The 11,776-nt window shown below is 38.3% G+C and overlaps 1 protein-coding gene across 1 annotated transcript; it reads left to right on the top strand.

The window, feature by feature from the left end:
* The first annotated feature begins 10,979 nt into the window (after positions 1 to 10,979).
* LOC127123680 (uncharacterized) lies at positions 10,980 to 11,339 on the top strand. Its single transcript, XM_051053882.1, has one exon. The coding sequence runs from the start codon at positions 10,980 to 10,982 to the stop codon at positions 11,337 to 11,339; it is 360 nt and encodes a 119-aa protein (XP_050909839.1).
* The last annotated feature ends 437 nt before the right edge of the window (positions 11,340 to 11,776 follow it).

Genomic DNA, 11,776 nt, shown 5'->3' with positions numbered 1-11,776 from the left:
TATACTAATATTCCAAAAAGATTTCAGAGCTTCCTCCCTTCGCTACGCTCCCTGGTCTAGTAATGAGAGGCAACCGACAATACTTCCCTGAACTCAAGACTGAAGAACAACGGAAAATCTATGAATCCCACGTACTTATTTCTGTTACTGTCTCTGGAAAAACTAATGCTTTGCTTGGACCTTTGTCTGATTAAATGCTAACCCTAGAAAACTTAGGGATTTCTTCCCCTCTTACCATAAATGCAAACCCATAGGACAATCCAAAAAAACTTAGGGCTAACACTACTGAGGAGCCTCAATCATTGACAAATGAACCTATAGAACTTAGGTTCATGAATAATGGTTTTAGGGTTTTTCGTGCAACTCCTTCATTTAAAGATCCCACTGATTATATAAATTGGCTAAATAAAATAGAGAAAGACAAAGCTCAAACCTGGAAAGACATGGGGATCTATGATTTAATCATGTTGTCGAAGGTAGGATTAGAGTATATTTCATCCTTAATAGTCACTTCCTTATACTTATGGAATAGAACCCACTACACTTTCCATCTTCCTTGGGGAATGGTTACCCCTACCCTTTTCGACGTAGCCGCTATAACAGGGCTAAAATCGACTGGACACACATACGACCCCGACATAGATTCTGAAGATTCCATTGCTTATTCCACTTCTAGGGCTGCTTATTCATCCCATATAGCCCACTATCATGATAAATATATCTAAATCATCTCCGACATGGAACATATTGCCTTCCCGACTTTATGGTTATCCCATTACGTGTTCTGCTCGAACTCACCACAGGTCGCCAATAAGTACCTTATTCTGGCGAACCAACTACATGCTGGTCACGACATTTGTTTAAGCGAAATGATCTTGGCCAGCCTCTATGAATCTTTAAGTAACGATATTACTCAACTTGAGAATCTGGGAGAGAAAGGAAATCTCCTCCTTTCTGGGCCCTTCTGGCTACTACAACTTTGGTTAAATGCCACCTTCGAGGCATGCCTTCCCAACAAAGGCCTTGTTGACGAAGATTCTGAAGAAGTGAAGAATAGAAGGGTTGAAGGAGCTCAATTGGCTCAGCTGACGCCAAATGACGAAGGACAAGCCCTTCATACTACATTCTTGAGCTAAGTTCTGATATTTGCAGGATGCTATGAGTTCACGTCGAACATGGCCCCCTTTGCATCCAGAAAAATATGGTCCAACATGGTTTAGAAGATCATTTCCCTCTTCCGCCAAAAAACAAGAGACAAAATCCCTTATGCTTTGGGAAGCCTTTTTAACCCCAAAACTCATAACCCTCAGGTTACATCCGTCGAAGACCCAAGTTACCTTAATTACTTATCAACCTAACCTGGTGGCACGACAGTTTGGACTAGTTCAGGCTCACCCAAAGTGTCTTTATGACAAGAAGAGCAACCTCCTCCTGTACAATGCAATCCACAACGAAACCACTATTGTCAAACAGATAGCTCGATATACTGGTCGAACACACCTCACTCGAGTTAAATTCGAGCCATGCTTTCTTTACACTCCAGAGTTTGAGAAGTGGTGGTCAAAATACTACGCTGAAGAATTTTATGATGTTTCTACATTTACTCATCATATTACTAAAGCTTTCCTCTAGGTGCAGGAAAAAACCAAAAAAGGTACTTACACACACATCAAAGAAATTCAGGAATTCCAAAATTACTTTGAAACTACCTATAGGCCTGATGATCTTAGTCGAACCATTCGCGAGGCAGTTGTCACTTTAAAGGAAAAATTTTCGAAGAAAATGGAGAGTCTAAAAATCCATTTGTACGTTCCCCCTGAGAAACGTTACGAAGTGGCTTTCAAAATGCAACCTCTTAAGTTTCTTCGACTTCCAAACGCTAATTTTGGAGTGGCCCTTACCCCCCATTCCCAGACTGGTTCATCTGTGGGGATTCTATAAAAGTCCTTCGACAACAGTCATAGAAAAAAGCCAAGCGAGTGCTTGAGACTAAGCATACTTTAGACAGTTTCAAATGACATCTTCATATAGGAATCGAAGATGTTTGTATTGCATTTGTTAGGCGTTTAGCCCCAAGCAAATGTCTGACACACCGAGTTAGGGGTTTTCTCCTCATAAAAAGCAAAATGTAGATGCATTTGCTAGGAGTTTATCCCCTAGCAAAATACTTATACGTCTGTACCACTAGTATATTCTTACGCATGAAGTGCAACAAGCTGAAATTTATGAGTTACATTTAGAGAAACTTATTTCCTAGCTATTTATTTGCGATACCCTGCTTAGCTAGGGGTCATATCCCCTCACAAATTTTTATTTTGTGATGTGGTTTTTCATTAGTGAGGGGTTTAACCCCTTGATATTCTATATAAAGTATTTATATACATCTGTAGATATGAAATGATAAATTTAATTCTGCAATGACCAATGATCATGTAAACTGAATTATTTTAGAATAATCATACAAGGTTACATATTAATTCTAAATAATTACACATTAAATATGTCACCTAAAAAATGCTAAATATGGTTTATAAAAATCTTCTATTTTTTGTAATAGTATATAAGATTGTTATGAAATGCACTTATATGAATGCAATATATTAAAATAAATCTAAATTTAAATAAATATCTTATTATGTTAATTGTACTATGATCAATGTCTTAAAAACCGGATCAGAGATTGAACCGGTGAAACTTGCGGTTTAAAGTTTAATTGGGTCAACCGGTTAAACCTACGATCAAACCGTTTATTGAATAAACTAATAATATGAAACTAAATTCCATAGACATGTCACACATAATCATACATTCACAACTTAATAAAATAAATATTTCAAAAATCTATTACAAAATTAATACCACAATATTGATAATACACATAATAACATAATTGTTTACCGTGAAAATTGGTAAACAACCGTTGATATTCCAAATCACTAGATTTGGTTACTTACACGATCGATCAGATTTATCATATGACATGTGCTAACCGTTTTTAAAAGTTAATTCTAGTGAACATAAACACTTCGACAGTGTTTATACCCGCAATGGTTTGTTAAAAGATTTAATGAAAATTGGTAAGTGAAAGAGGACAAAAAGAATGTTGTAAATCGAAAATAAATGGAAGTAAAGATAAATTTCTGGGTAAAGTGTAATTTTGGAAATAAAGAACTCATTAAATTACTTCAAATAAAACAATGGTGTAACATCAAACGTACATTTCTCAATTTACTCTTTCTCTGCGCACAAATACTTGGGTAAAATTGACAGTTTTTGTACACACTTGAACACACACAATCCTAACACTAAGACCTCTTTATTTATTCGAATCGAAGTAACCGTCTCTAACGGCCTTTTCACCAAATCGAGACAAGTCGCATTTTGCATGCATGTAACTATCCACTATGCTCCACGTATGTTTTCAACAGTTTAGATAAGAGCAAGAGTTCCCTCATTTATTTGAATTTCAATCTCTCGTCGAACCCCAACCGGTGATGCCTCTGTCAAAAAAATACCTTAAACTACTTAGAAATATTTCTAAGTCCATGCAACATTGTTACCCTTGTACCAAGGCATATTCGACAAGAACTTCAAACGCATAATTTGTCAAATCATCTTCACTGGAGACTTTATTCTCTTAATTCATATGGGCGTCAAAATTGGGAGCTAACACATTTCCCCCTAAAAATGTCATTTTCGACATTTCGAAGAAAAAGACATTTTTTGAGACTATGGTTCGACGCCTTGAATAATTGCTACATTTTACCAATGCCCCAATGTTACAAAAACCTTTCAGTTTCTTCCAGCTGGCTTGTGACGTCAGCACCATCATTACCCCTTTCCTAACATGTTTTTTTCGCCCATACCCGAATCCTTTTTAACCATCACGTTTCGTAGACTCTAGGAGATCGTGGGATTAGGCATTAGTTATCACCGTTTCACTATGTAATCCTGGAGAGACACGTGTCCCACTCACTTGTCCACTATTAATGCTGATTTGAACCGTTTCTCTTCCAGAAAAAACTTATAAAAAACGCACTTCTTACTCATTTCTCTTTTTATGTTTCCTGAAAAACCCTTAAGCACTTAAACTTTTCAACTTCTTCCAAAAGCTCAAAACAAAACCCAGATTTTCTTCAAACTTTTAACAACAATGGCTACTTCCAGCAAAATTTCCAAAGATACCACCAAAGCTACCATAGTTTCTGCCAAATCTACTAACATTCCAAAAAAGATTTCAGATCTTCCTCCCTTCGCTACGCTCCCTGGTTTAATAATGAGAGGCAACCAACAATACATCCCTGAACTCAAGACTGAAGAACAATGGAAAATCACTGAATCCTATGTACTTATTACTGTTACTGTCTCTGGAAAAACTAATGCTTTGCTTGGACCTTTGTCTGATTTAAATGCTGACCCTAGAAAACTTAGGGATTTCTTCCCCTCTTACCATAAATGTAAACCCATAGGACAATCCAAAAAACTTAGGGCTAACACTACTAAGGAGCCTCAATCATTGACAAATGAACCTATAGAACTTAGGTTCATGAATAATGGGTTTAGGGTTTTTCGTGCAACTCCTTCATTTAAAGATCACACTGATTATATAAACTGGCTAAATAAAATAGAGAAAGACAAAGCTCAAACCTGGAAAGACATGGGGATCTATGATTTAATCATGTTGTCGAAGGTAGGATTAGAGTATATTTCATCCCTATTAGTCTCTTCCTTATATTTCTGGAATAGAACACACTACACTTTCCATCTTCCTTGTGGAATGGTTACCCCTACCCTTTTCGACGTAGCCGCTATAACAGGGCTAAAACCGACTGGACACACATACGATCCCAACATAGATTCTGAAGATTCCATTGCTTTTTCCACTTTTAGGGTTGCTTATTCGACCCAGATAGCCCATTTTCATGTTAAATATATCGAAATCATCTCCGACAAGGAACATATTACCTTCCTGACTTTATGGTTATCCCATTACGTGTTCTGCTCGAAGTCACCACAGGTTGCCCATAAGTAGCTTACTCTGGCGAACCAACTACATGCTGGTCACGACATTTGTTTAAGCGAAATGATCTTGGCCAGCCTCTATGAATCTTTAAGTGACGACATTACTCAACTTAAGAATCTGGGAGAGAAAGGAAATCTCCTCTTTTCTGGGCCCTTCTGGCTACTACAACTCTGGTTAAATGCCACCTTCGAGGCAAACCTTCCCAACAAAGGCCTTGTTGACGAAGATTATGAAGAAGTGAAGAATAGAAGGGTTGAAGGAGTTCGATTGGCTCAGATGACGCCAAATGATGAAGGACAAGCCCTTCGAACTACATTCTTGAGCTATGTTCTGATATTTGCAGGACGCTATGAGTTCATGTCGAACATGGCCCCCTTTGCATCCAGAAAATATGGTCCAACATGGTTTAGAAGATCATTTCCCTCTTCCGCCAAAAAACAAGAGACAAAACCCCTTATGCTTTGGGAAGCCTTTTTAACCCAAAAACTCATAACCCTCAGGTTACATCCGTCGAAGACCCAAGTTACCTTAATTACTTATCAACCCAACCTGGTGGCACGACAGTTTGGACTAGTTTAGGCTCGCCCAAAGTGTCTTTATGACAAGAAGAGAAACCTCCTCCTGTACAATGCAATCCACAACGAAACCACTATTGTCAAACAGATAGCTCGATATACTGGTCGAACGCACCTCGCTCCAGTTAAATTCAAGCCATGCTTTCTTTATACTCCAGAGTTTGAGAAGTGGTGGTCAAAATACTACGCCGAAGAATTTTATGATGTTTCTACATTTACTCATCATATTACTAAAGCTTTCCTCCATGTGCAAGAAAAAACCAAAAAAGGTACTTACACACACATCAAAGAAATTCAGGAATTCATAAATTACTTTGAACTACCTATAGGCCTGATGATCTTAGTCGAACCATTCGCGAGGCAACTGTCACTTTAAAGGAAAAATTTTCGAAGAAAATGGAGAGTCTAAAAATCCATTTGTACGTTCCCCATGAGAAACGTTATGAAGTGGCTTTCAAAATTCATCCTCTTAAGTTTCCTCGACTTCCAAATGTTAATTTTGGAGTGGCCCTTGCCCCCCATTCCCAGATTGGTTCATCTGTGGGGATTCTATAAAAATCCTTCGACAACAGTCATAGAAAAAAGCCAAGCGAGTGCTTGAGACTAAGCATACTTTAGACAGTTTTAAATGTCATCTTCATATAGGAATCGAAGATGTTTGTATCACATTTGTTAGGGGTTTAGCCCCAAGAAAATGTCTGACACACTGAGTTATGGGTTTTGCCCTCACAAAAAGCAAAATGTAGATGCATTTGCTAGGAGTTTATCCCCTAGCAAAAGAATTACACGTCTGTGCCACTAGTCGGTTCTTACGCATGCAGTGCAACAAGCTAAAATTTTTGAGTTACATTTAGCGAGACTTATTTCCTAGCTATTTATTTGCGATACCCTGTTTAGCTAGGAGTCATATCCCCTCACAATTTTTTATTTTGTGATGTGGTTTTTCATTAGTGAGGGGTTTAACCCCTTGATATTCTATATAAAGTATTTATATGCATCTGTAGATATGAAATGAAAAACCGGATCAAAGATTGAATCAGTGAAACTTGCGGTTTAAAGTTTAATTGGGTCAACCGGTTAAACCTACAATCAAACCGTTTATTGAATAAACTAATAATATGAAACTAAATTCCATAGACATGTCACACATAATCATACATTCACAACTTAATAAAATAAATATTTCAAAAATCTATTACAAAATTAATACAATAATATTGATAATACACATAATAACATAACTGTTTACCGTGAAAATTGGTAAACAACCGTTGATATTCCAAATCACTAGATTTGGTTACTTACACGATCGATCAGATTGATCATATGACATGTGCTAACCGTTTTTAAAAGTTAATTCTAGTGAACATAAACACTTCGACAGTGTTTATACCCGCAATGGTTTGTTAAAAGATTTAATGAAAATTGGTAAGTGAAAGAGGACAAAAAGAATGTTGTAAATCGAAAATAAATGGAAGTAAAGATAAATTTCTGGGTAAAGTGTAATTTTGGAAATAAAGAACTCATTAAATTACTTCAAATAAAACAATGGTGTAACATCAAACGTAAATTTCTCAATTTACTCTTTCTCTGCGCACAGATACTTGGGTAAAATTGACAGTTTTTGTACACACTTGAACACACACAATCCTAACACTAAGACCTCTTTATTTATTCGAATCGAAGTAACCGTCTCTAACGGCCTTTTCACCAAATCGAGTCAAGTCGCATTTTGCATGCATGTAACTATCCACTATGCTCCACGTATGTTTTCAACAGTTTAGATAAGAGCAAGAGTTCCCTCATTTATTTGAATTTCAATCTCTCGTCGAACCCCAACCGGTGACGCCTCTGTCAAAAAAATACCTTAAACTACTTAGAAATATTTCTAAGTCCATGCAACATTGTTACCCTTGTACCAAGGCATATTCGACAAGAACTTCAAACGCATAATTTGTCAAAACATTTTCACAGGAGACTTTATTCTCTTAATTCATATGGGCGTCAAAATTGGGAGCTAACACATTTCCCCCTAAAAATGTCATTTTCGACATTTCGAAGAAAAAGACATTTTTTGAGAATATGGTTCGACGCCTTGAATAATTGCTACATGTTACCAATGCCCCAATGTTACAAAAACCTTTCAGTTTCTTCCAGCTGGCTTGTGACGTCAGCACCATCATTACCCCTTTCCTAACATGTTTTTTTCGCCCATACCCGAATCCTTTTTAACCATCACATTTCCTAGACTCTAGGAGATCGTGGGATTAGGCATTAGTTATCACCGTTTCACTATGTAATCCTGGAGAGACACGTGTCCCACTCACTTGTCCACTATTAATGCTGATTTGAACCGTTTGTCTTCCAGAAAAAACTTATAAAAAACGCACTTCTTACTCATTTCTCTTTTTATGTTTCCTGAAAAACCCTTAAGCACTTAAACTTTTCAACTTTTTCCAAAAGCTCAAAACAAAACCCAGATTTTCTTCAAACTTTTAACAACAATGGCTACTTCCAGCAAAATTTCCAAAGATACCACCAAAGCTGCCATAGCTTCCGCCAAATCTACTAACGTTCCAAAAAAGATTTCAGATCTTCCTCCCTTCGCTACGCTCCCTGGTCTAGTAATAAGAGGCAACCAACAATACATCCCTGAACTCAAGACTGAAGAACAATGGAAAATCGATGAATCCCATGTACTTATTCCTGTTATTGTCTCTATAAAAACTAATGCTTTGCTTGGACCTTTGTTTGATTTTAAATGCTGACCCTAGAAAACTTATGGATTTCTTCCCCTCTTACCCTAAATGCAAACCCATAGGACAATCCAAAAAACATAGGGCTAACACTACTGAGGAGCCTCAATCATTGACAAATGAACCTATAAACCTTAGGTTCATGAATAATGGTTTTAGGGTTTTTCGTGCAACTCCTTCATTTAAAGATCATACTGATTATATAAACCGGCTAAGTAAAATAGAGAAAGACAAAGCTCAAACCTGGAAAGACATGGGGATCTATGATTTAATAATGTTGTCGAAGGTAGGATTAGAGTATATTTTATCCTTCTTAGTCTCTTCCTTATACTTCTGGGATATAACCCACTACACTTTCCATCTTCCTTGTGGAATGGTTACCCCTACCCTTTTCGACGTAGCCGCTATAACAGGGCTAAAACCGATTGGACACACATACGACCCCGGCATAGATTCTGAAGATTCCATTGCTTATTCCACTTCTAGGGCTGCTTATTCGACCCATATAGCCCATTATCATGATAAATATATCGAAATCGTCTCCGACATGGAACATATTACCTTCCTGACTTTATGGTTATCCTATTATGTGTTCTGCTCGAAGTCACCGCAGGTCGCCACGAAGTACCTTACTCTGGCGAACCAACTACATGTTGGTCACGACATTTGGTTAAGCGAAATGATCTTGGCCATCCTCTATGAATCTTTAAGTGACAACATTACTCAATTTAAGAATCTGGGAAAGAAAGGAAATCTCCTCCTTTCTGGGCCCTTCTGGCTACTACAAATCTGATTAGATGCCACGTTTGAGGCATGCCTTCCCAACAAAGGCCTTGTTGACGAAGATTCCAAAGAAGTGAAGAATAGAAGGGTTGAAGGAGTTCGATTGGCTCAGCTGACACCAAATGACGAAGGACAAGCCCTTCGAACTACATTCTTGAGCTACGTTCTGATATTTGCAAGACTCTATGAGTTCACGTCGAACATGGCCCCCTTTGCATCCAGAAAATATGGTCCAACATGGTTCAGAAGATCTTTTCCCTCTTCCGCCAAAAAACAAGAGACATAATCCCTTATGCTTTGGGAAGCCTTTTTAACCCCAAAACTCATAACCTTCAGGTTACATCCATCGAAGACCCAGGTTACCTTAATTACTTATCAACCCAACCTAGTGGCACGATAGTTTGGACTAGTTCAGGCTCTCCCAAAGTGTCTTTATGACAAGAAGAGCAACCTCCTCCTGTATAACTCAATCCACAATGAAACCACTATTGTCAAACAAATTGCTTGATATACTGGTCGAACACACCTCGCTCCAGTTAAATTTGAGCCATGCTTTCTTTGCACTCCAGAGTTTGAGAAATGGTGGTCAAAATACTACGCTGAAGAATTTTATGATGTTTTTATATTTACTCATCATATTACTAAAGCTTTCCTCCATGTGCAGGAAAAGACTAAAAAAGGTACTTATACACACATCAAAGAAATTCAGGAATTCCAAAATTACTTTGAAACTACCTATAGGCCTGATGATCATAGTCGAACCATTCGCGAGGCAGCTGCCACTTTAAAGGAAAAATCTTCGAAGAAAATGGAGAGTCTAAAAATCCATTTGTACGTTCCCCCTGAGAAACGTTACGAAGTGGCTTTCAAAATGCATCCTCTTAAGTTTCCTCGACTGCCAAGCGCTAATTTTGGAGTGGCCCTTGCCACCCCATTCCCAGACTGGTTCATCTGTGGGGATTCTATAAAAATCCTTCGAAAATAATCATAGAAAAAAAGCCAAGCGAGTGGTTGAGACTAAGCATACTTTAGACAGTTTCAAATGGCATCTTCATATAGGAATCAAAGATGTTTGTATTAATTCCAATATATATGAAGGTGTGGGGTGGAATGCCTTTTCGAATCATATATCTTATTAGGATATTTCCTCTTGACTTGTAGTAATTGCTTCATTTTATTTCTTCTAGCTATCAGAGTTCCACCCAGGAAACCAACAACCAAGAAGTTGGTCAAAGAAAAAACTGAGGGTGGCAGCAAGACCATAAAGGTACATCTTTACTCTACCCATTACTTTTTTTTATGTGTAATGGCATCTCTAACACTTCGATCTTGTATTCAGGGTGCTCGAAAACCTCCCCATACTCCTCAAAAAATTAGAACAAAAGCAACGGCGACTCCTGTGATAATAGAATCAGACGAAAAGGATCTATCCCCCGTCTTAGATCTGACTGTTAGGAAGAGGAAGAAACAACCCAAGGTTGTCGAAACCTCCAGTCAGCCTTAGGCAAAAATTGCCAGAGTTATAAAGCGACCCGCTGCCCCGCTGCCCTCTCTATCCTAGAGTCTACTACTGAAGATATATCGAGGATAGTAGTGACACAAGTCAAAAGCGATAACTCCATCCCTGGAGTTGAAGGGATCAAGGTAGAATCACACATGACTTAGCTTCTTTCGAGTTATTGTCCTTTAATACTTTGACTAACTTATTATTTTTTATTAACCTTTGACTTTCAGGACGGCGCAACCGTTGCCACTCAAATAGCAAGCAAACCTTCTTCTACACCAGATATTCTCAACAGTTCTGGAAAACCCACCTATCGACCCTCATCAGAGTAAGGCTCAATGAGCGAGATCAACCAACCCGTTACTGAAGGACTTAAGACTTCGCCACAAAAAACCACTACTCAACACTCTCACACAAGTGGCTCTGATCGCAAAGATGATTTGGGTCCAGAAACCCAAGTTGAGGCGAATAGGGATGCCATGGTGGTGGATGAAGAAGTCCAAGTTGGCATCGTGTCTGAAGGTGATTCACCTAACGTCGAAGGCGCAGACACCACTGCTTTGGGAGGTGTTGATACCCAAGATGAGGAGCTGAGAAGAGACGACGAAGAAGAAAAAGTCGAAGAGCCGCCGGTATTCGATGACGCTGATAATGATGATGATGATGAGGAGCTTGATGACCAAGAAGAACAACCTTAGGACTAAACTTCTACAACCCCCACACCTAAAGTTATCCATGAGGGTTTCAGAGAATCGACAAGAGCAACTGGGGTTCTCTCTTTAGAGGAATTAGCAGCTCTGAAACAAAGCCAACCTCTTGAGTATCTAAAGGCTATGCTGAGTCGAAGAGAAAGCTCATCTAAAAAAATTCTCAGTACTTCTGCAGCCTCTGAAGATCAATCTTCGAGCAGACCCGCGAACAAGGCACTCTAAAAAAATTAAAGAGAAAATCTTTAAGGGTGACTTATTTTTACTCTTGTTGGCTGATCCTTCTGCCCCCTCTCTTTGAAGGCTCTCCTCACCCAAGTTAATCTGTTGGACGTTTCTCTTGAAGTTGCCAATGTCGTCTTGGAATTGGGTACAATGATAAAATAGGTTGTCGAAGAAAATAAACTACTTTCCCAGTTTTCACTAAG

The sequence above is a fragment of the Lathyrus oleraceus genome, chromosome 2 (assembly GCF_024323335.1).
Source record: "Lathyrus oleraceus cultivar Zhongwan6 chromosome 2, CAAS_Psat_ZW6_1.0, whole genome shotgun sequence".
Lineage (NCBI taxonomy): Eukaryota > Viridiplantae > Streptophyta > Magnoliopsida > Fabales > Fabaceae > Lathyrus > Lathyrus oleraceus.
Note: the sequence above shows the minus strand (reverse complement) of the source record. Positions and strands in the feature narration are given on the sequence as shown.